Source organism: Tripterygium wilfordii, chromosome 4, assembly GCF_013401445.1.
Source record: "Tripterygium wilfordii isolate XIE 37 chromosome 4, ASM1340144v1, whole genome shotgun sequence".
Taxonomy (NCBI): Eukaryota; Viridiplantae; Streptophyta; class Magnoliopsida; order Celastrales; family Celastraceae; genus Tripterygium; species Tripterygium wilfordii.
The window spans coordinates 6,720,838-6,745,137 of NC_052235.1; the positions used below are offsets into that span (position 1 = coordinate 6,720,838).

The 24,300-nt window shown below is 36.3% G+C and overlaps 4 protein-coding genes across 6 annotated transcripts; 1 reads left to right on the forward strand and 3 right to left on the reverse strand.

Moving 5' to 3' along the window:
- Positions 1-99: 99 nt before the first annotated feature.
- Positions 100-2,111, reverse strand: LOC119996018 (BTB/POZ domain-containing protein At4g08455-like). The gene is made up of 2 exons (XM_038842515.1): positions 1,663-2,111; positions 100-804 (listed from the first exon to the last, which is right to left on the reverse strand). Exons 1-2 carry the CDS (start codon positions 1,975-1,977, stop codon positions 331-333), a joined length of 789 nt encoding a protein of 262 aa, XP_038698443.1. The 5' UTR covers positions 1,978-2,111; the 3' UTR covers positions 100-330.
- A 1,147-nt stretch (positions 2,112-3,258) lies between these two features.
- LOC119997371 (PHD finger protein EHD3-like) lies at positions 3,259-9,669 on the forward strand. Of its 2 annotated transcripts, none has more exons than XM_038844326.1 (6): positions 3,259-3,383; positions 3,782-4,104; positions 5,679-5,810; positions 5,908-6,240; positions 7,620-7,709; positions 8,405-9,669. In XM_038844326.1, exons 2-6 carry the CDS (start codon positions 3,868-3,870, stop codon positions 9,281-9,283), a joined length of 1,671 nt encoding a protein of 556 aa, XP_038700254.1. In that variant the 5' UTR covers positions 3,259-3,383; positions 3,782-3,867; the 3' UTR covers positions 9,284-9,669. The 2 variants fall into 2 exon arrangements, with proteins under 2 accessions (XP_038700254.1, XP_038700255.1); XM_038844327.1 differs by having other exon boundaries at positions 3,317-3,383; positions 3,770-4,104.
- Positions 9,670-9,787: 118 nt separating this feature from the next.
- On the reverse strand, positions 9,788-11,262 carry LOC119997372 (chalcone synthase-like). Its single transcript, XM_038844329.1, has 2 exons — positions 11,052-11,262; positions 9,788-10,957 (listed from the first exon to the last, which is right to left on the reverse strand). The coding sequence occupies exons 1-2, from the start codon at positions 11,206-11,208 to the stop codon at positions 9,942-9,944; spliced, it is 1,173 nt and encodes a 390-aa protein (XP_038700257.1). The 5' UTR covers positions 11,209-11,262; the 3' UTR covers positions 9,788-9,941.
- A 9,752-nt stretch (positions 11,263-21,014) lies between these two features.
- Positions 21,015-23,970, reverse strand: LOC119996082 (putative receptor-like protein kinase At4g00960). Of its 2 annotated transcripts, none has more exons than XM_038842593.1 (7): positions 23,044-23,970; positions 22,799-22,930; positions 22,586-22,707; positions 22,276-22,483; positions 21,944-22,181; positions 21,690-21,840; positions 21,015-21,610 (listed from the first exon to the last, which is right to left on the reverse strand). In XM_038842593.1, the coding sequence occupies exons 1-7, from the start codon at positions 23,804-23,806 to the stop codon at positions 21,302-21,304; spliced, it is 1,923 nt and encodes a 640-aa protein (XP_038698521.1). In that variant the 5' UTR covers positions 23,807-23,970; the 3' UTR covers positions 21,015-21,301. The 2 variants fall into 2 exon arrangements, with proteins under 2 accessions (XP_038698521.1, XP_038698520.1); XM_038842592.1 differs by having other exon boundaries at positions 22,799-22,939; positions 23,044-23,969.
- Between the last annotated feature and the right edge of the window lie 330 nt (positions 23,971-24,300).

Genomic DNA, 24,300 nt, shown 5'->3' on the forward strand with positions numbered 1-24,300 from the left:
GCTCTCTGAAACATTCTAGAAATCACTGGGAATAAAATATATACATTGATAAGATTCTCCATAAATCCAGTATTTTTGAAATAGATTTCATACTCGACGGGAAGAATTGTGTTCTGTTTTTTAGTCTCCATAAATCCAATATTTTACTGACAATAATTTTGAAAAAAATTGTTTCTTTAAGATCTTTGTTTGGCCAAATGACTTAATATTGACATCAACAAATAGCCAAGAACTGTTCCGAGAGAAGATGATTTCATCCAAGTCCAATGTTTTCCTTTCAGCACAGAAAGATGATCAAGAACTCATCTTCTAAATTGATAAAAAGACATACTATCCTACTGACTTTGAGGAAGAATCCATGTGTGCGGCAGTATTGAATTGTTTGGCGAGATAGGCTTCATAGATTTTCACCACAAGCCGGGGATCCTTCTCCACAAGCTCCACATACTCTTCTCTCTTCGTAAGCTTGACCATATCATCGGTGATCATCGACAATGCAGCATCAAGCACAAGCTTCGCGTTGTGCTGCTGCGCAAAGGCATAACTCCTCACTGAATTGTCCCAATTCAATTTGGATACAAGGAACTTCTCACAATAAGCCTTGAGATGCTTCACTTGGTATTTTTCCGCCAACACGAATATGTCATAGGCTGTCTGCTCATCAAGGCCTGCTTCGGCAGTGTACAAGTAATTCACAAATGCACGAAGCGCATCATAAGACATTCCACTAATCTTAATCGTGCCACTCCGGCTTCCCTCCATCTCGGTTTCAAGCATTGCTTTAAATACTGGGGAACGGCTCATCTGATTACATAGGAAAACAATTAGATGCTAAAACAAAGATAAATTTCCCAGAACTACATTATCTATGCATAGATTAGAACACACCGACCTACAATCGCTTAGATCCATTTCAAGATTTCTGAAACTCAAGTTCACCTCAGACCACACAGTACAATACGAATGAGATCACTCAAACACAATGCTCTCCTCTAATACAAATGGAGATAGATATACATACATACATACATACATACATACATATATATATATATAATGCATCTAGGATGTATACATTCTTGTCCAAAATGCTTTCGAGATCGAGACAAACCCAGATATGATGTTAATGCCACATATACTTTTCAGCATTTCAACAGAGCAGGTGATTCAAAAGATGGTCACTTGATGCATGCAAATGAAAAAAAAAAAAAGAAGTTAATATAAGTTGGAAGTCAGATCAACTATAAGATCAAGCCAGTACTCCTCATAAAAACCAAAATCTACACAAATGAGTTCCACAAAAACCAGACACCAAAAGCCAGAACAAGTAAACAAGACCAACCAAAAGAATATTGTTTCCAAAGAATATATATCAGTAAACAAACAAATTAGCAAGCCCAAAACAGTTTCAATTCATTGGATATCATTTTAATGCAGCAGTTGAATTTGAATTCTTGTTAGGGTAATACATTATTCTACGCTCATCAGTAGAACACTGATATGCCATTGAAAGTTATCCAATCAACAGTAGAAATAGTTCAACTGCGAATAAAAAATCTATACTTCAACAATTATTTATCACGATTTCGTCAGATTATGCTTGATTCTGTTACTGTATAAGCTCGTGCAACACAAAAATTGGCGAAGCGGGTGGGTACTGACCAAGACGGCCTTGTGAGCCGGGACGGACACGGGAACACTGGTGGAGGAGTCATCGGAGGCGACCAAAACGACATCGGTAAACGAAGGCTTATGGTGGTGGTTATCGAAGCGCAAGAAGGCCACTTTGGCCTTGAGATCATCGATCTCCTGTTTCAGCTCCTCCTCCGTCTCGCTCGCTTCCTCGTAACACTCCTTGCACGTGCCGGCGTCGTGTGCCCCGTACTCCTCTCTGCACGATACGCACTTCATCCTCCTCTCCCCCACCGTCTTGCTCTGCGGTTCGACCCGACTCGACGGAGACCGGCGTGATAGCATTTCTTTTCGCCCGACTGGTCAATTCCGTTATCTAATTACAGAGGTTCTAAAAATTCAAACAAAAAAGTCATAAACAAAATTTTTTGTATGATTTTGTATTTACTGGTGAATTCCCTTACTAATCAAGAATTCAATTCAACAAGAAAAATACTTAACAAATTTGATCTATTTTGAATCGTTGGAATGCAAATTGCTTAACATCTTCTTTTATTTTCTTTCTTTCTAAAAGGCTCATGAAGATCGAAATATTTTTATTACATCATAATGGAAAAAATAATACATGACCCCAAAACACTCGGACCACTATAAAAATAGAATTACAAGAGAATTAAAATAAAAAAATATAAACAACAGTCATCATCGGACACTCCCAAACGGTTAGACTACACCATATTAAATCGAACAATCGTCGACCGACACCGTACTCCATTGGATTACGTTGTGTTACATAGATTGTAAAAAAAAAAAAAACTACATAGTTCTTAAATCAATGAATTTGGCTTTTCCTTCAACAAGAGGGGGACGATCTCTCCCAAATTTAGGAGTCTCATCACTATGAATCAAATAAATGTCGTCGGAATACACCAAAAATACCAATGATCAAAGAGGTTTATCGATGATTTTTTCATATTTTTTAAAATATATACTTTGCAAAAATTGAAAAAAAAAATGAGCTCTTTGTTTTTTAAAAAAAAAGAGCCCCATTGGACTCAATCTAACCACGGTCATGAAAAAAATGGCACTACAAACGTGTAAGTAAGTAAATCATTTTTTTTTTTTGAAAGGCAAGTAAGTAAATCATTTGAGATTTAACATATATGTTGGTTTTAAAATATTGTATTAAATGATAGTATATATGTTGTCTAAAATGATGTCCTTCTCATTCTTTTTGTTTACATAAAATTCATTATTAACAGTGGAAATTAATTTATTTTATTTGTCACTGTCCGCACCCGGTCATCTTCCATGTTGTATGAATCTCTTAATTAGGATAAATATTTAACTATCACTTAGTTAAATAAATAATGCTTGAAAGTTGAAACCCCCTATATATCACATTCATTTCGCCCCAATCAATGTGAAGTGTTTAAATGGAATAAATTGTGTGTAAAATGTGATGTTATATTTTGGGGTTTATAACGTTTTTTTAATTAAATATGCAGAAAGTAGATAAATACTGTATTTTTACACAAACATAAAAAAATAAAATAAAAAGGGGGGGTTAAAAAAAATGAAGCGAGAAGAGAGAGGGGTAAAACGGGAAGTTTACTTAGAAATTTAAAATGACAAGGATAAGACCATCCGCGGAGGCAAGTCTCTCTCTCTCTCTGATGGACTGAACGAGACTTTCTTTCCTTCTCAGGGTTTTTAGGGTTCGACTTCCAGGGCCTGAAAATCTCTGCCTGGTATGCTTATCTCTCTCTACTCCGCTTAGTTCGCTTCTTTTATGGCTACTGTGAAGATTTAGGAGAGAAATTTAGAATGAAAAGTGAGACGGGACTGAATCTTGTTATTTTTCGTTTCGTTTTCTTGGATCATGAAGTTAAGACTTTAAGCTCTGTGACGTCTCATTTGATTACTTTTCCATAATTTAGCACGAGAAACTGGAAACAATGGGTACTATAAAAGATTCTCTGTTAAATGTGCTCTCCTTTTCTTTTTCTTTCTTTCGTTCCCCCCCCCCCCACCCACTATTCCCCTTTTCTTTTGGACTTGCGTCTTTGGTTTTCATTGACTCTGGTGGCTCGAATTAATTTTTTGTTTCTTTTCTATTTATGTTAATTTGATGAAGTGTGTATTACAGAATTAGTGTATGCTTTGAAACTCTGAGGTGGGTGTCTAAATCAAACCCTAGTTTGAAAGCTAGGGATTTTTTGTGTGTGTGGAGAGATGGATGTTGATGGGGGTACAAGTGGGGAGGATGGTAAGCATTGCGTTGATGGAGTACAGTTAAAGCGTGAAGCCACAAACAATGGGTTTGGGCATGATGCCGGTGATGGGAGTTCGGGTGCAAGTGATGTATTTCTAACTTATAAGAGGCGAAGACATGGAAAGTCGAATTCAGGGAGCAAACTCCCAGAGGGCAGGACAGCTTTGGCTGAGGCTGCTAGTCAATTTGCTGACCAGGTATTCATTCATTCAGAAGTAGACTATATTTACTTATAGTTCCAGTCAGTCCATGAATTTTATTTGCATTTTTTGTTTTATTGTTGTTGGTTTAAAACTTCAAGGTGTAAAATCGAATCAATTATGGTGTGGAATTGTGGCTGAAATGATATATCATTGGTTTTTATTTGGGTCTTGAGGCATGGTTGGTTTACTTGTCTTCATTGTTATGTACTATTAAGTAAAGGTTGTTTGGTAGTTTTTGTTTTCCTACAATGGGACTTAAGTATTGCTTTGGATTGTCGTATGAAACTTGTTTACCAATCTTGCATTTATATATGAATTTTAGTTTGTTGCTTTAAGTTGAGTGTCTTTAATTATGCTCCATTATGAAAACCTATAAATTTTACTTTTCTATTCCATTGGTTATAAGCTTGGAGAACAACAAATGGCTATTTTTGTTTGAGTTTAGAGGTTTGGTGCATAAGGTTCTTTTCTTCCTTCTTCCTTCCTGCATTCTTTCTTCATTGTTACCATTTATATTGCTAAGTTATGGCCTTTTCGAGTTTGCAATCTTAATCAAACCTTGAGCTAAATCTTAATCTTATATCAATTGATTATCCATTTTTTTCTTGCTGTTGGATTCAAAACAATAAAAAAGGTAGACAACGCCCATGCACAAAGATCCTGCAGTAGGCAGAGTCCGGAACAGACAAAATGTATGCTGACCTTACCTCCAAATAATATGTATAGAGGTATTTCTTGGAATTGAACATGTGACTTTATGTTGCACCACTAGAACTCTACCGTAAAAATTATATTCCCTTTCTGCCAATTAATTCCGACAAACGTTCTGATTACATCACATCCTGTTTTCCCATCAATCTCAATCAAAGTTGGCTCCCCAAGCCAACATCTGTTCTTCAATATTTGCAAGCCCAAATTCTCTTATTCACGAGCCCCAAGAGAAAATTACTTGTTAGCCAAATTCAGTTTAGAACTCGGCTTCATGAATGCTTGGAATCAAGAGAGAATCTTAGGCTTGTTTTCATGGCTCCAACATCTTTAAGTCTTTTTTTCTACTTCCGTTGTTACTGGCAGTGAACTTTCCTCCGAAAATTTTCTGAAAGAGTTGAAAACCTATTTTATGGAGCAAGATGTTATGTTTAAAACTTTAAATGGAAATATTTGGACTCAGTAGCCATCAGAGCCATTGATAGCTAAAGATGTAGAAACTTGACTATTTGATGGAACGATTAGAGACTTTTATATATACTATCAATCGGGAGTTGCAAGTAATGTTTTCCCGTACCCTGCTTGAAACTTCCTAATGTTTCTGTTGCAATGGTTTCCCATATTCTGCTTCAGACGATGATGACCCTTGTGTATATTTTATTAAACCTATTTGCCTGATGAGAGTAATAATGTCATTATGATATTTCTTTTCAACCTTTTACTTATTCTCTTACCATGTTATATCTGTTTCTGTTACTGCGACCAAAATATTAGGCATAAATATACAAATGACACGGGCAATTCTATCCTCCTGGGACAAATACTTATACCTTTTAAATGATTCATATTGTTGTTCTCAGAGTCATTGGAGGAATGCTGTACCAGTACTACAGAAGATGTATAAGTCATTACGTGATACCGGTGCTGTACAGGATTGCATTAGAGATACACTTTCGTTTCACCAAGGAATAGATTCTGCAACCATGGCTAAGGTTTATGCTTTCATCAAATTGCAAGTTCCCCTTAGTCATTTTAGTGACCATTCCTGTAAATTCATTTCCTTTAATTATCTTTCCATATATTACACAGGAATATGATACTTGTACTGGAGGTAGGCTTAAAAGATCTTCACAAATGGGATCAACTTCTAATGGAACTCAATATGTGGCTAAAGAGCACACTGGTGTTTTATCAAACGGATCTACAAATGCAATAGATCATCGTTCATGCCCTGAGATGTGTATGAATGCTTTTTCTGATATCCTCGTATCAGAAAAGTTCAATTCACTTTGTAAGCTACTGGTTGAGAATTTTCAGGGAGTGAAGGGGGATAGTCTTTTTAATCTAAGCCTCATAAATTCAAGGATGAAGGAGGGAGCTTATGAGCAAAAACCTGAGCTTTTCTCAGTTGATGTTCAGCAGGTAATTTGCATTCATTCTTTCATTTTGTTAGTGACTTATTTGTTCAAAGTATAGCTCTAATGTACGATATTTTATGCAATGGGTGTCTTATTTTGATAAGCTATTTTCTCTTTTATATTTTAGCTAGTCATTTTCGCAAAATTATACACCAATTCATTGTCATTCATTCAGGCCTATGGAAAGTACGAATGGTTAGTTCACTGATTTTTACAATTTCTGGAGAGTATTTTTTGTAGCAGAATGCTGTGTGTTTGAATTGGGCAACCTGTACCTTGTGTCTGAACTGTCTGATTATATGCATACATGTGTGCATGCATCTTTGTATGTTTGCTTGCAGGCTGCGTGTTTTCTGTTAACTGAGATTCTGGCCAATAATTTTAAATATGTGGATGATCTCGTTGTAGATTTGGGGGATAGTGCATAAACAATGTCAAATTGGGCAGTTAGTTAAAAAGTTTCATAATAGATTGAAGAGTGAGAAATGTATTGAGAACGAAGATAGTCTAAATACTTCAGAACATAGCAGGACTAACAATATTTGGGGAACTAATAGAAGTTATGCAATTAACGGTGTCTGGCTGTGAGTTACTTGATTATAGAACTTCTGATAGTTGGGAGTGATAAAGTTCTTCTTGGGATGATTCTCTTTTACCTTCAGTGAAAGATGATATTACGGTTTGTTATCCTCTGTTTTGACCCGAGTCTTCATCTTGTTACTCGGATGTTATGTCTATTGTGGACCTTCATGGTGAAGAAATCAAACCACAATGATACCTACTCATTGGTGTTGAAACTTGAAAGAAAGGTAATGAAGGCATCACTCCATTCTGATATTACTTATGTGACTTGCAAGAAAATTGGAAGTGGCAATGAAGAATATTATGATACAATTAAGGTCTGAATCATACTTTGAAATTGATGTTTATTTACTCTTTTTCTCCTGACATAATAGCTGGAAAGTGAAAACCTTTCATCTGAGTTCCTATTATTGAATCATTAGACTTTCATCAAACCTTATTGCAACTAATTTGGTGACTCTGGAGTCCTACTATCCACTCTTTCGCCTGAACATGGTAATATCATTGTAGGATGTATTGTTTATGTTAGATTTAGTGCAACACTTGTGCAGATATGCCATAAAGTCTTGTTGTTAATATTAAGTTATTTACATTGTAATATACCATGTTGATTGTTGTATGCTATGTTGAAGTATTTCAGTGTTCATGTCAAGCTCAAATACCGATCAAATTTATACAATTAAGTTATTATTATGCACAATGGCGGGTGTTCATTTTCTTTGCAGGACGTATCTGCTTGATGAGGGCAATCTAATTTTTGTTTGTCATATCAGACATCTTAAACTTGAATATCTTTTGCAGGTATGGAGGCAACTTGAGATGATTGGGACTGAAATGAGTTCTCTTGCAAAGAGCCTTTCAGATTTGTCAGTTGCTTACTGCAATGAACATGTAAGGCACTTAACTTGCAAGTATCACTGTTTACCTGTTCTACTTCTACCCCTAGAACTGTAGCTTCTATTTTATTGGAAAACGCTGCTGCTTCCCTTTTAAATTTTGTTTCTCGACTTGAGTTAACTTTTTCTGCAAAGATATTGTTGATGTTGGTTGATACTGCCATTCCTAGTGTTTATAATGAATATTTATAATTCAGCTATATAAATTTTCATATTTATAGCATTGGCTGTATGCCTGTATTTGGTGTTTTCACGAAAGATTCATCCCTACCATCTTACAAATAGGTTAGTTCGTCTGTCAGATGCCTCTTAACATCTGGACCAAATTATAGATTTTGGAGAGTAAAATTTAGTCTAGAAGCCTTGTTTAAGAGTCCTTTTCCCCCTCATTTCTTCTGCACTGCTCCTTTCCTTGGTCTTCTAGTATGTTGCTTTTCCATATTTAATATTAGGAAATAGATCAGTCTTTCTATTATCCTACTTTAAAATATTAAGCTAGTCATGTTGGCTATGTTTAAAGTAATTACTCAAGAGTTGATGAGAATTAGAGTAAGAGATTTTGAAACCATTCCCTGCATACATCGATCCTTTTCGATTCTTTATCATATGCATTCTAAGAAATAAAATATTACTTGGTTATTGTTTAAGCTGGTCATAACTCATAAATATTCTTTCTTCATTGTCGAACAGATTCGCAAGTCTGGTGCCAAACTAGAGCAAACAGAAGCTATATACAAAGTCTGCATTTGTAGGTTCTGTGGGACTACCGCAGATGGGAGGGATTGTTTAGTATGTGATTCATGTGAGGAAATGTACCATGTTTCCTGCATTGAGCCTGCTGTCAAGGAGGTTCCTCCAAAAAGTTGGTATTGCTCTGTCTGCACAGGAAAGGGTATTGGATCCCCCCATGAGAACTGTGAACTGTGTGAGAGGCTAAGTGCTTCTTTAGTTAATCAAGTTGCTGATGACATTAGTCCGAGAAGTCAGAGATTTAAGGAATTTGATGAGAATTCAAATGTTACCTCAGAGGATGGACATCGACAGTTAAAAGGAAACGAGGAATGTAAAATTTGTCGAAGTAAGTTAGAAAATGGTGATGAGTTCAGAATATGTGATCATGCCTTGTGTGACTATAAGTATTACCATACGAGGTGTCTGACAATCAAGCAGTTGAAATCACACTGTCCCCATTGGTATTGCCCTTCTTGTCTGTGTAGGATTTGCCTCACTGATAAGGATGATGATCAGATTGTTCTATGTGATGCCTGTGATGAAGCATACCATACTTATTGCATGAGTCCTCCACGCTCATCTATACCAAAAGGGAAATGGTTTTGTGTAAAATGTCATTCTCAAATCCAGCAAATACGCAGAGTAAGAAGAGCATATGAGAAACTTCAAAATAAGGCGAAGGATGAAGAGGGTAAAATGGCACTTGAGAATTCTGAAAATGAACCAAGTGAGAATGGTCAAACAGAATCGGATAAATGTGGAGTTGGAATGGACATGCTTCTAAACGCAGCCAATACTCTGAATTATGAGGAAAAGGTTCCTGCTGTTCGTATGTAGAGTTAAGAGCCATGAAGATTCAAATTCTATGGTATTTTAATTGATTTTGATGATGTACATTCACCTCCCAATACCAAGGATTTCTTTTGTTGACATGGATTGGAACTCTGGTAGATTTTACTGACTGTGTATTGACTTCGATGGAGGCGCAAATCTGAACATTATATATTTCCAATGCTGGTGCTACATAAATGATGTGTAGTTTTGTCCTTGACAAGGGGATTAGGAAAATATTACTTTAGCAGAAACTTTCTTTTTGATTGTTGGCTTTTAACATTTTGTTCGATTTGTATACAAATATTCAAAGGGGTATCGGAAGCTAATGGTTCTCCATTTTGTTGTAGAACAAAGAAACTTTAACGAATGTGTTATCTTTTACAATGAAATCCAAAGATATTTTTCTTTCTCATTTTCCTTTTTTTCCTTCTGCTTCAGATTTTGCACCATGTGTCTATATATTGTTTAGGGGTTATGTATGTATTTTCTTTGTTCTCCCCAACTCTGGAGTATTCCTGTCAGTAGAAGTAGAACAGTGCAGATATCTCTAACGGCAACGGTACAGAGTAAAGGTTTTGTGAAACTTTGTTTTTACAGAGTTTCTGCATCTCTCTTATTTCAGTTGCTGCATTTTATTAGGTGCACGGAACAATATTCCATACTATGCAATGCTCGAGAAAGGGGAATCAATGGCGACGCTGCGCAGCACAACGGTCTCTACGGTAACACCTGGTCCGAACCCGAACAAAGCACCCAAGTTCAACCCTTCTCCAGTGGTGGGCTTTCCTTCTTTCATTGATTTTTTCCTGATTTCATCAAGAACAAACAGCACACCGGCACTCCACATGTTTCCATACTCCTGTAGCACATGCCAACTCGCCTTCAATTTTCCTTTGCTCAGGCCGAGATTCTCTTCCACGACTCTAAGAACGGCTGGCCCTCCAGGGTGCACAATGTAGAACAATGAATTCCAATCATTGATGCCTAATGGAGTAAAGTTTTCAACCATACATTGCTGGATCTTACGAGCGATGATTTCGGATAACCCCTTAGACAAGTAATATTTCATCCCTATTTCACGAACTTCTCCTATTATCCCATCCTCCGAATCTGGGATAATTGTCTGTGACGCGGACACAAGTTCAAACAACGGATGCTCACTGTCAAGAACAGGATCAGCACCTACAATCACCGCGGCCGCCCCGTCAGAAAATATAGCGGATCCCACTAGTATGTCCAAATGGGTCTCGGATGGTGCATGAAAAGATGTAACCATGTTTTCAGAGCACACGATAAGAATGCGTGAACCAACATTGTTTTCTGCAATGTCCTTCGCTAGCCGAAGCGAGGCAGCACCAGCAAAACAGCCTGATTGATACAACATGAACCGTTTAACCGATGGGTTAAGCCCGAGGAGTTGAGTAAGTCGAAAGTCCGCACCAGGCATGATTATTCCTGATGAAGTGCAGAAAATAAGGTGTGTGATTCTGGAGATTGGCTTCCCCCATTCTTTGATTGCTTTAACTGCAGCTTCTTTTCCTAATTTTGGTACTTCAGGAACTAGAATTTCTTGACGCGAATCCAAGGATGGGGCGTTGCTTGTAGCTATGCTCGGGTTCTCTCTGATAATATCTTCATTGAGGTACATGTAACGTTTTATTATTGTTGTTTTTTCACCTGCAAGCACATCAATCAATCATAATCTTCATTCAGATTAGGAAATCATCATGCAGAAAACAAAAAGAAGCTGCAAATAAATAAATTGACGCACAAATGCGTTTGAACTTTTCTTTCAACTGTGTCATGTGTTCGCTTTGGGTGATTCCAAAGTAAAAGTCAGGATAATCGGCCTGGTAGAAACAGTTGGGTGGATTTGCTGTGCCGATGGCTAAAATTGAAGCTACACCCTGAGCTCGACATGTTGCCATTGCCAAACTCTACTATCTCGATGAGGTTTATTTGGTTCAAACTGCTCTTTTATTTCACCATTTTATAGTTGGAAAGAGGTGCACAATTTTGTGCAACATTTTTTCAGTTTTTTTTTTTTTTAAAACTAGTAATTGTAAAAACAAGTGATTTTAATAGTTAGATCTTAGATTTATCTTGAAATTACAGAAAATCTGCCTTAAGAGTTCCGATTCCTATGGATTAATCGGATCGAATTGCTATGATATCATGTCAGAAATCCCACACCATACAACCAATCATATTGTCTTTAAAAATTTATTTGTTTTGGGGTTTCGGTTCTCGTGGTTGATCGAATCGAATCGCTCCAATATCATGTTAGAAATCTCATCCCACCCTATACAACCAATCATATTGTCTTAAAATATTTATCTACTTTGAGGTTTCAGTTCCCGTGGATTCTAATCATATTATCTGTTTTGGGGTTTCGGTTCTCATGGATACATTAGATCACCCTTACGAGTTTATTCCTCGTTTGCCCAGCAAATGGCCGAAGCCCAACCCACTGAGCCTGGGAAAAGACATACTCCATCTGTCTCATTTTAATTGTCCCCTTCAATTTTACACACAGTGTAAGAAATTGCATTACTCCCTTTTAATTTGACATTTATACCCTCATTTATAGTAGACAATTAAGATGTCAATGACTTCTTGAGAATTCACTCCATTAACTTTTCAATTTAAGGGTAAATAAGGGTAAGATGAGAAAAATGAATGAAGTTAGTTTTAATTAATTGAAATGGGCATGCATTTTGGGACATCCCAAAAAGGAATAGAAGACAATTAAAATGGGACGGAGTGAGTAGTTAATTGTAAGGAAGTGGGTTTACCCATATAAATCACTCAGTAGACATTTGTCTCACTAATGAGGGATTTATGTTTTTAACACTACGTGCATAAAAGTTTTCCACCTAATAATAAATTAGGCCATAACCCATTGTGTGAAAAAAAAATCCTTATTCTATTGACATGTAACGTCGTCCATGGTACAAGATCACAATCCGCAGGTTGGAGGACTCTATAAAAGTAAAAGGGTCACTTTATATGTATATATATATATGTATCAACCTAAAAAGTAGAGTTTCTGTTGGAAGGAGTAAAATTTACCAAAAATGTGTGTCCACCAAATATTTGGTGCACTGAATAATTGGTAGAGTAATAAAAATAGTAATTGCGAGATTAGCTCCTGTCATTTCTCCATTAATCTGACTAGCGATTCTGCTTTGCCCAACACCATTTCGTAGACAAGTTATACAAGGTGGGTGAGAATCAGATTCTTTTATACATATTGTGGGCTAAGAGGCAGCCCAGTGGATTGAGAATTGTGAACATATGATGAGCCGCATTTGTCGGTTTAGAACAAAAGAACCTGATCCTTAGCCCTCGAACCCTGCAAGACCGTCGCCGTTTATAGCTTTTGTCGAGTTCAAGCGACTGGAAGAACAACACGGTTGGTTTTTGAGTCGGGTTTTGGATACAAAGGAGGCCCAGACCTGCCTCAAATTGAAGATGGGCCGCGTACACAAATGGAGTCCAGAGTGAGAACTGAAAAGCCCAATTATGACAATTGACAAATCACAACCATTCTTCTTCAGGAAACCTCCAAGAAGCTTTATATTGTATACCATTTACATTTTGCAATTACATGTCGGATTGAGTGTAAAAGTTTATTAAATATGCTACTTTAATCTTTTTGAAAGGAAAATGATCGAGTGAAGACCATATTGATCATATGGAAGAGAGATAACAAGGTTGCTTTACCAAATTAGACAGATCAAGGTTGTGCTTGGGAGTTCTTTTAGATGTATTTTATGGTGTTTTGATGGTATGTGTTTTAAGGCGTTTTAAATAATGGTTGTGCACGTGAGTTTGACGGATTGAGTTTAGGTTTATGTCAGCTACCTACGACAACTTTATTTAACTTTATCTTATGTTGTTCTTAGTTATCAAAAAAACAAAAAAAATTAACTAATGGATTTTTAGTGATATAAGAATTTTGTTCCTATGAATTCTCATGTGTTTAATAAATATGTAAAATGTCGCACGTGTTTTATTTAATGTGGTTTAATGAGATTTGAAGTTATTGATTGACTAAGGGTATTTTTGTCTAAAATATTCATAAACCATGAAAACATCCTCTAAAATACACCAAACACACCCTTCCATGGTTTATTATTAAATCCATGAGAACACATCTAAAATACTCATAAGCATGAGTTCTCCATAAAAACATCCTCGAATACTATACTCATGAGAACTCCCTAAAATCCATGAAAATTAAACTCTTTCTTTAGAATGGTATAATATTGCTATCCAATGTTTAAGTTATTCATAATATAAGTTGATGTATAATTTAATCATATTCAGTTTAGAAAATAATATGGCATTAGGCATTGTATAGTATATTTCTTATACAATATAATATTTGGTTTGTTATTAGACAAAATGATAATATAATATTTATGATAATATGTCTTAATTACCCCCAACTAAATCAATAATTATCTTTCAATCATTTTATTCTTATTGTGTTTCTATGGTATTCTAATGATAAAAAAAAACCATCAAATGTCGTCCGAAGATAATATGTCAGTAATCATTACCATGACCACCCAAGAACTTTCCCACTTTACACCAGTGCTTTAAAATACCGATTGAACCGGTTGGTTAAACCAAAAATCGAAGGGATCATCCATACGATTTAATAAAATATCGATAAAATATCGGTTTGGTCAAATACCGGTTCAATCGACCGGTTTTTGATATAAATATCGGTTGTCCGGTTTGAAAAATTCAAAATTGAGAACTTTTTGATAAAAAAAATAAAAAATATATGAAAAAAAAGTAAATTTTTTTTAAAAAGAGTAAAAGTTGAACCTAATTGAGATTTAAATGGTTATGTTGGACTTGGACTTTTATAATTTATATAGTTATGTTGTACTTTCTTATAAGAATGTTTGTTAATTGAAAATTACCTTTGGTAATATTATGTTTAATTTGAGATTGAGAGTGTTATTATTGTGGTTATTAGTTTATTTGGATGAATTTTAATTTATAGTATTTTTCTAATTTTTCTAATATTTTTACTGTATTTTTATAATTTATTATTAATTATTAAAAATTTTAATTAATCAAATCAAACCGGTTGAACCGGTTTTCCATGACTTACCGGTACGATCCGAAATCCGATTTTTAAAACATAGCTTTACACTTGGTTTTGAAGAATGCGTTCTCTCTCTCTCGGCTCTTACATCTCCATTATATATATAAATAGAGAGAGAGATATCTCCCATGATTGTTTCAAACAAAAATCCCTAGACAAATGGAGGATATGGTCCCTCGCATGGCAGAAGTCGCAGATGCCGCAGGGTTCAGGCCCAAGAGTGGAAGTCTGCTGCCCAAGAAGAAGAGTGGAAGTCCGCTGCCCAAGAAGAGGTTAGTGAAAACGATGATGCTTCAATGGATAGTTAAATCTATTGCCTCTGTTCACTGCTTCTCTTCCTCTGGAGCTTCTGTTAGTCCTGAAGCATAAACTGGTAAGAAAAGCAAGGTTATATACCATAACCCCTGCAACGTGAACACATCGCGACGGTTACATCTCCGGTCAACTTCTTGTTGTTGTCTCTGTGCTTTCTTTTTTTTTTGTCAGGTGTTGCCTCTGGAGCTTCTGTTGTCTCTGTGCTTGTTATAGGCATAACTTCTCTCTGGTTTTGTCTGTTGTTTTTTGTACGAAGTCCCCCTGCTTCTTTTAATAAAATGGTGACCGCATGCATATTCTGTACTTTTTACTTCTACTGGGATTCCTCTGAGCTTCCTTGTAGGATTCATCACTCTTTCTTGATAGGCTGTTTGGCAGAGCGGATCCGACAACGGATGCATTGGTGGGGCTACTATGTGGATTCGCTCGGATTCGCTCTGTCAAACGGTATACTGCCTGTTTGGTGCATGGATCCGGGAGCGGATCCGCTGCACCAGCCGCTGTTAACTTCCACTGCATAACCAGCGGATCCGTTGGTTCCAGCAGATTCATTGGAGGAAAAGAAGCTCCCTTAGAGAGGGAGCTTCTTTTGCAACTGTAAAATCAGTTGCAGCCTTTTGACGTAGGTCCCACGCCAAAAAGCTATAGATTTTATTTTTTAATTTTTAACGTGGGTCCCATGTAATATTATAACAGTTTATTCACGTGGGGCCCATGTAATATTATAACAATTTATTCATTTTTCTTTAAAATTTATATTTAAAATTAAATTTAGTAATAAATCATATTTATTAAATAAAATTTAAGATTAAATTATTAACAACATTATTATAAAGTATAAAAATAATAAATTAATTATTTTATCAATAAAATAATATTTATTATATTAATCTAATATTAAAATTAATAACAACTTTTAATATAAAAATCAAAAAATCTAATATTATAATACTTTTATTTCACAACTTTTCAGTTAGGATCAATTTTTAGTTTACCGAACACCTCACAACATATTGCATAGTTTTAAACTCAGTTTTTTTCGTACCTATCTATTTTTCCTCAAACTATCTCAACGTACGTACATTCATTCCTTAATTAAATTCGACGACGATGGGAAAATCTAACCTGACATCCTATTTGTCGTAAAATTTACTAATTTGACCACTCTTTTACACGTTGAAATACACGTGGACAAGAGAATGCGATTGAAGGGTGCAGCCGACGATGTTGCAAAATGCGGTTCAAAAATATTTTAAGAAATAAAATAAAACTAGGGGTATAATGAAAAATTATATTTTGTTTAGAGAATAATCTTGCGTTATGCAGGTTCCTCTCTCTCTCTCTTGTTGGTAAGGAAATTATCATTACTAGCTAATGGGTTTGTACAAAAGTTTCCGTCTGACACACGCATATTCTTTTTTTCTTTCTTTCTTTCTATATATTTTACTGGGATTGGAGTAGTATTGGCTTTGGTGTTTAATTTTTGAAAGATTCGACTCCTGTGGACCAGGCATAACAGTGAATCGATAATTAATATCAACACATGCAATGAAGTCGAAGGAAGTTCTCACACACTTGACTCTCTCCTATTATTTCCACAGCACAGTACATGGAAAATAGAGAAAAAATCATTATAAAACTAACTGTCACCAATAGATGTAACGGTCACCATTAAAAAACGAAAATAACAATAAATTATATATATATATATATATTTCGATAATTAATAAAAATATTGGTGTTGAAATTTCAGAAATTTAATGTTAATGGTAAAAATACCATATCGAAGAATTGATAACACCACTGCAATCTTTCAATCTTTTTTATGATAATCAAAATATCGATAACGGTACGATATTTCGGTAAATATCGGTATCATAATAGCATTACTCCAAACGGAGTCTCAAGCACACCAAGATATTGAAGTGGCCGATCATGAGACTGTTTGTTTGAAAAGTGTGTGTTAAATTGCAATCGGTAGCGAGTTTTATATTAGGGATTTGTCCTACCCTAAACCTTTTTGCGTCAGCATACACACACACACACATATTCGGAAACATGTATGGTGATTTACTGATCTGTTATTCCACATCAAATCATCAATGGTCTTATTCGATAATATATATTTATTTGTTTGTCCACATCGATGGTTTTATGACCGTCTCACACACGTTCTGACATTGATGCGGTTTCACAATGTGTTTACACTGCTTTTAAGTACACCTCACCTCACAGTACCACAGTTTTTTGTGACACGTCAAATGTTTTTTGTCTACAAAACTCACCTCACAGCACCAAAACTTTTTACCTCATAGCACCTCATCTCAATTCATAGCACTCCCAAAAGCTTACAATATATATTGAATTGTCCTACGTAATCAAATTAGGTCAATTATTTTATTTTAGATTAATGTATAATATAAACGTTAAGTGATTTTATATTAATATTATTAGCCATCTAATATAACCGCATCTCACAGCACCGCATCATAGTTTTAAAAGTGCTACGCCAAATAGTTTCGTATTTGAACTAATCTCACAGCAATACAGTTTTAGACCTCACCGCACAGTAATTCATAACACGCCCAAACGGATACATTCTTTTCTTTCTCTCTATTTTATTGGGGTTGAGTAATAATGGCTACTGTTTAGCTTTAGTAGCCCCGACCTAGGAATCCCCGTATGAATTAAATACACAAATGATTGAGATCACATGAGGTGTGCCATTCAAGGTATAAGGTTTTCTTGCTTAGTTAAGTAGGATTTGAGGGCTTGTTTGGATTGAAATTTTAGAGAGTTAAGTGATGAGGGTTAAAGAGGGAGGAGAAACTTTACTTTGTTTGGATTGTTGAAGAGAGAGTTAAGTGGGGTGAAAAGAGTGGGAACTCTAACTCAATATCTTGTAACCTCCCAATTTGGAGGTTTGTGAGGTGAGAAAGAAGTTTGTGTATCATTTCTTACATGAACCATAAATTTTTTTTCACACATTTCAACTTTAATAAGGGCATTTTGGTAACTCACATCTCTTAACTCTTATTAAAAAAAAACACTACCTTCTATCCAAGTAATGGTGAGTCAAGGTACTCCCCCTCTCATAACTCTCATTCTATTAACTCTACTCTTCATTTTTCAATCCGAGCAAGCTCTAGATGTCCATGAATGCTTTTAATTTACTATGGCTTATTATTTTTTTTATTTATAATTATATATAATTAAGAAAGCTATGATTGAGAATCTATAGGATGATAATAGATTGGCTTTTCTTTAGCGCAGAAGATATTTGCAAGGGCAGCTTTTCAAAAAATTTGTTCTCATTTTTTTGTTGCTACTTTAGGTTTCATGTTGTCCAGTCTAAGGCTTTGTGTGGGAGTTTTTTATTATTGGCTTAAGTTGGTTCGTAAAGTATTGGTTGGGATGGGTTTGTTTTGTATTGGCTTGAAACCATGTGTGAGAGTTTTAGAAATTAATGATTGGCTTGGTTTAAAACCATGTGTGGAAGTTTGAGACATCATTGGCTTTGATTGTTTCATTTAACATACAATTACTCATATACCTTTTATTACAAACACATTTTTAATTCTTATGTATTTAGAAAAATAGCAAGAGTTATAGGCGAAATAAAGGAGAGTATTACCTAGAAAGAGCCGCGAGGGTTCTTCGCAAAATGGAGCTACGGCTGCTGTGCGATTATATGATATGTGAGAAATTGATGTTGTATTGTGTTGGTAAGGCTAAGGGCAAAGTTGGCATATGATTTGTAAGGTGAAGGCATATTTGGGTATTAATTTTTAAACCAACATGAACCCACCGATTTGATGGGTTGTAAAAGTGGATCAAAACCTTCGTTAATTGGTTTCCCTTCTTTTTTAAAACCAATACAAACCAATCGTTTAAATTGTTAAAAAAAACTACCACACATGATTAAAGTGAACCAAAACTAAACTAAACAATGAAAATCAATGAAATCTTAACTCCCACATAGGGCCTAAGATTTTTGTGAGACAGCAAGAGTTATATTCCGTTTTATTGACATCAGGTGAGCTCTAGCCCGCTTAGGATCTACATATATTTTGTATTAATTTGTTGGAGTTGAGACTGATGTGATCAATGCTTGCAATGCTGAAGAGGTATGGCATTACATATCAATTCCACCATATTACGGCACATATTGAGGCAACATTGAATTAAATGTCTTATAAATTGGGCCCTCACCCACACACAACAATTTGTTCGCTATGATCCCATTGGGCTCTCACGGATTTGTCCTCCCTAAATTAGGTCAAGGAGGCTCAGCCCAACCGGTCTCCAAGGTTCACTTGGAAAAACTGTTGTTATATGTTAACTTAACATATAACAAGTTAACAACTGGTTGAATCACTTTCTAAGTACTACCCAACGTGGTAGTTTTAACACTCTCTGCATTTGTGAGCTCATGCGAGACCCAACAAGTGGATTAGACGGATTATGATATATCATGTGATACCCCTCATTTATGGATGGTCTATCCATAAAGACATCTGAAGGGCCTAACAAGTGACCCAAACGCCAAACGCCATCGATAGCTGATTAGGCTTTCTTGACTTGACGGGAATATGGTTTTGCGTACCACATGCCTGGAGGTTATTGGGGGGTATTATCAGTTTGTTATTTTGTGTTGTTAATGAAATTTTGACTAAGTTTTACTTTTACCTGAGTTACTGTTTTTGTGACTTCAAAGTTGAAACCATGAGCTTTCTGCCAATGTAAACTCTAGACAATTGAATTGCTCCAGGCTTCTTAATTATCAACATTTAAAATAAGATAATAATGTTGTTTATCTTATTAAGATGACTAGAGAGAAAAATGCCATAAAAATCGAGAGTTTATGGCGAAAAGTCCCTTTGCATCATTGCGGATAGTTCAGTTTGGTCTTAATGGAACCAGTCTTGAAGCACCGAAATGAACAAATAATAAGAGCACAAAAAATCAAACTTGAAATCGCGGACCAACGGACAGAAAAGTGTGGCCGATCCACCCAACTCCGGCAATGGATTGACATATCGCTATCACTATTGGACTCCTCTAGATAAGGCACACCTAGTCCAACCCTTCGCATGCTTTAACGGCCATTGGAAGTAGATGACCAAATCACTGATGATGTAATGTTTTATGACATCATAAATATATCGTTATCCGAACATATTATATTACAATAATGTGCGATCTCTTGGGCCATGGCTGCCTAATAAAGACTGGACAGCGCGTGCTTCTTGTACTGTCCTTGTGTTTGAAATAATTTTCGTCTCTAATTTGTCCATATCTCCAGTCCACCACTCTTTATTTATTTCTTACTTGTTTCTCTTAACTCCCAATTTTCGACGAAATCCCCACTGGTGAGCTTGCAGTATAAGTGAACCACCATTGACAACAACACCAGGATGAATACTGACTCGGGAAATGAAGGAAGCAACATGGACTCAGGAGCTGGCGGAGGCAGTACTAGCGGAGGAGGATCCACCCAGCGGCCCCTGTACGCCACTGGAATGAAACCGGTGGTTCTTCCCAAGAGAGGAGCTATCAAGAAGAAAATTTACAACTATTTCACTAAAACATTTTTCTGCTGCCACTGGTTCTTCTTAAAGAACATTATTAGGTAATCAATTAACTACTGTTTTGTTCATAAATTTGGGTTTAATTATGTATGTTATTTTGTGTTGTTATTGAGATTTTGACTAAGTTCTACTTTTTTTTACCAAAGTTGCTGTCTTTTTGTGACGATCAAAGTAAAATCTAGACAATTGAATTGCTCCTGGCTTCTAAAATATCTTGACAAGTGAGTAGATTTCAATTATCTTTTTAAAGTAAGATAATGTCTTATTAAGATGTTTAGATAGAATAATGCGATCTAAAAAATTGAGAGTTTATGTTGAAGTCCGTGCTGTGAAAGCCTCCCATTAGTCAAAGGCCCAATGTAAGGAAATAATGCCTAAACTGTTGGAAGGAGAAGTTGAACCTGTGACCTTCTACATTTGTAAGGTGTTATCATAGTCAATTTCACCATCCCAATCACAATTTCTTCCTTTTTTTTGGTGACAAGAGTACTTACCGAAAACACAACCCGTCGGTCTTCAATCCAATGGTAATGTGAGTGACATCTAGTTGCGGGCAATGTGATTGTTGGGCTGTAGCTTGGCCCATAAAGTAAGATCCGCAGGGTTAGACGAGATGTTCGGACAAGTAGACGGCGTCATGCGACTTCCTTTTAACGATATCACAACTAAAATTCTATAGCCAAGTACTTGACAACAATTATCAACTAGTAAATCTCAAACTTATTTAATTGAGTTATAGATATATTAAAGAAATAAGGAAATGAGACTGGATTCTTACAAAACAAATTGTGCCTACATCCATGGAGTTGGGGAGAGTTGTTTGCTATTCAGAGAGAGAGTGCAACTCGTTGCAGCTTTTAAGGTTATACGCACGAATAAATCCTTACTCTACATTGTAAATAGATAAACCACAAATAGGCCGAAAAATACAAATGCCCCAAAACCAGGCTCCATACAGAAAACAAGATTCCAAAAATGTAGGAAGCATTAGCGAGGTACTAACTCAGTAATAGAAGCCTCACTTTTGGATTGATTTGTCTTTGTTAGCGACGTTGAAGCCTCAGACACCACACTTGTGCCTCTGAAAAATGCAGGTCTTAGTGGTGCTGCAAGGGAAACTTTAGAGCTACTCAGCATTTGAACAACTGAAGCCATGGTTGGTCTCCTGCTTACATTCTCTTGAACACAGAGTAGCCCAATGTTTATACACCTCATCATCTCATCACTTCTGGAACCCACGCTCAGTATCGAATCCGCCAACTTTAAAGCCGTCCCTCCATTCCAGTTTTTCCAGGCCTGAAAAAAGAATTTAACCGTCATTTTATGACTGAAACTCCATTTTCATATTTGGTCAAATGTGTGTTACTTTACTTACATAGGTCAGGAGATCCTCGGCCTCTTCCCCGTATACTGAATGACTGATCTTTCGACCGCTGATGATTTCTAAAACCAATACCCCGAAGCTGTAAACATCGGATTTAGCAGAGAAGTGTCCATGCAATACATACTCAGGAGCCATATATCCACTGAACAGAAAATATCAGAAAGAACAATTTTTAGTTATGATCACATCTGAGGCATTACTAGACATGGTCGTTTGTATTATGTAATTGAATGACTTTTACTTACAAGGTCCCCACGACTCTGTTAGTATTGTCTTGAATTTGATCCATTGCAAACAATCTTGCCATTCCAAAATCTGAAATTTTCGGATTCATTTCTTCATCCAACAAAATATTGGACGCTTTTAGATCACGATGAATAATTCGTAGACGAGAATCCTCGTGAAGGTAAAGAAGTCCACGAGCAATGCCCCAGATGATTCTGTAACGAATCTCCCAATTGAGTATGGTAGGATTTGTTTGATCTACAAGTTTTTTTACGATCATTAGAATTTGCAGACATTGGAGACAGAATCTAGAACTGGAGCAGGAATTCAGGATATATATATATACACATACCGAATATGAAGTGATCGAGGCTCGAATTGGGTACGAACTCATATATGAGAAGCCTTTCATTTCCTGCAAAGCAGAAACCCAGAAGCCTGACCAGGTTCCTGTGTTGAAGCTTAGTCATTAACACCTCATTCTTGAATTCTACTTCTCCTTGATTCGAATGTCTCGATAGCCTCTTCACTGCTACAAGTTGTCCATCAGGAAGTTTGCCCTGCAAACATAAAAAAAAAAAACTACATCAACTATGAAGATCAAGCTAGACATTTCGAAATCACAATTAGGATTTTAAACAGAGAATTTATATAAGGATGACCTTGTAAACAGCTCCAAATCCACCTTGTCCAAGCTTATTTGCAGCAGAAAAGTTATCAGTAGCAATTCTTATAGTTGCGAAGTCAAATTGCAAGGATTTCGCACTATCAACCTCATCCGCAACTTCACAAATCGAAAAAAAACAAATAATGCAACTAAAGATTTTGTTGTCTTGAACAATTTTATAGCAGAAACATCAAATTTTTCAACTTACTCTCAACCTCCTGATCGCGTTTCTTTCGTCGTCGCTTCAGAATGATGCAAGTGATAGCAACAACAAATGCAAAGAGGGTAATTGTAGGAACAACAATGGCTGCAATCGTTCCAGGTTCAATGCTTCCATCATCTGCCAAACCTACATATGTCAACATACAGTAGAACCAAAGAGCTCTTGGCTTAGTAATAGCCTACTTCATTATCACACAAATAATGATAATAATCAGCATATGATTTACATACCATTTACATTGACTGGAGGAGGAGAAGCCGAAGCATTGTAAAAGCGATACGAACCCCACCGGAAAATACAGTTAGGTCTGAAAACATAACCTCCTTGCCTTGGGGAGTCGAACCATTGATAGTGAGCTATGTTAGCTCTCTGGCAATTGCTGCAGTCAGTCGGAGACAGATCCGGAGTACACTGCACCAGTGCATATATGTCCTGAAATAATAAATTATTCACCCTCGCTTCCCCTGTTGCATACTTAAGCTTGGAAGTGCCACTTGAAGCTCTGTCAATCATCCTATCCATCAAAACATCCCATATCTGAGCAAAATCCGAAAAGTCAGAACTAATGTCGCTGTTGTTATAGCCAGCATCACTAGGATCAAACTTCAGTATTCCAAAAAACGAGTGGTTTGCGTAGCGTACAAGACATTCAGGATCACCTCCCCATGAAAGTGCTTCTTTCTGGTTTGGACATTCTGCCATTAGTTCTTGACTGGTGGAGTTGACACAGCCGAAACAAGACTCTGTGTTTGAGTCTCCTCTGCAAAGCCCGAGAGCGTATATTTTGTTGGGTTCTAGGCCGATGCTGGTGGTGAAGAAACCGCCATTAGAAGAGACATTTGAAGCCAGAGAAGACAGGATTTGGTAGCGATTATTGGCGTAAGTACTATTACTTGTGAAGTTTCCTGTGTCATAGCAGCTGGCGGCAGAGCAAGAACTGATGATTATAAAAAGAATGTGAGAAAGAAACAAGAACTGTATATGGTTTTTCATGATTGTGTGTATGGTGGTTGAGATCAACTTCACCTGCAATTTTTGTTAAGGATATCACAATTTGATTTTAATATCTTTTGCTCATCTTAGAATTTCTCTGAACCTTGGTTTAGTTGGAAGAAACTTCGAGACTTGAAAAGTCCAAGTATTCTTTTCACATGTGAACGACGAATTGAAGTCATTGTTCAAAATGAGGATTGCTATTTGCCAGCAGAGGTTTCAGATTGGGGGTACGACTAGTGCCTCTGGTGGTTTGTGGATGAGACATTTGAACCATCCGATTGAAAGGAATAGATCTGACTGTCTATATTTTAGGGTCAAAAATTAAATTAATTTTTTATTCTTCTCTCATGGAAGACATTATTTCTCTGATTATGATTCTCTCGCTCTGCCATTATCCATTCTTAGTGCTAAGCTTCAAATCTGCAATCATGTTGGTTAGGCCCAAAGCCCAAATGGTCAATTCATGTTTGAACCTAAATTTTTGGTCCGGT

What these genes read in the sequence shown, in the direction of transcription:
- LOC119997371 (XM_038844326.1), top strand. Translation starts at nt 3,868, where the DNA reads ATGGATGTTGATGGGGGTACAAGTGGGGAGGATGGTAAGCATTGCGTT. An exon ending in ATTCTGCAACCATGGCTAAG is followed by an intron (nt 5,811 to 5,907) that starts GTTTATGCTTTC and finishes TATATTACACAG; the next exon opens with GAATATGATACTTGTACTGG. An exon ending in TCTCAGTTGATGTTCAGCAG is followed by an intron (nt 6,241 to 7,619) that starts GTAATTTGCATT and finishes TATCTTTTGCAG; the next exon opens with GTATGGAGGCAACTTGAGAT.
- LOC119997372 (XM_038844329.1), bottom strand. Translation starts at nt 11,208, where the DNA reads ATGGCAACATGTCGAGCTCAGGGTGTAGCTTCAATTTTAGCCATCGGC. An exon ending in AGAAAAGTTCAAACGCATTT is followed by an intron (nt 10,958 to 11,051) that starts GTGCGTCAATTT and finishes ATGTGCTTGCAG; the next exon opens with GTGAAAAAACAACAATAATA.
- LOC119996082 (XM_038842592.1), bottom strand. Translation starts at nt 23,806, where the DNA reads ATGAAAAACCATATACAGTTCTTGTTTCTTTCTCACATTCTTTTTATA. An exon ending in CCTCGATCACTTCATATTCG is followed by an intron (nt 22,182 to 22,275) that starts GTATGTGTATAT and finishes AAAAACTTGTAG; the next exon opens with ATCAAACAAATCCTACCATA. An exon ending in CCGAGGATCTCCTGACCTAT is followed by an intron (nt 21,611 to 21,689) that starts GTAAGTAAAGTA and finishes TTCTTTTTTCAG; the next exon opens with GCCTGGAAAAACTGGAATGG.
- LOC119996018 (XM_038842515.1), bottom strand. Translation starts at nt 1,977, where the DNA reads ATGCTATCACGCCGGTCTCCGTCGAGTCGGGTCGAACCGCAGAGCAAG. An exon ending in CGGCTCACAAGGCCGTCTTG is followed by an intron (nt 805 to 1,662) that starts GTCAGTACCCAC and finishes CTATGTAATCAG; the next exon opens with ATGAGCCGTTCCCCAGTATT.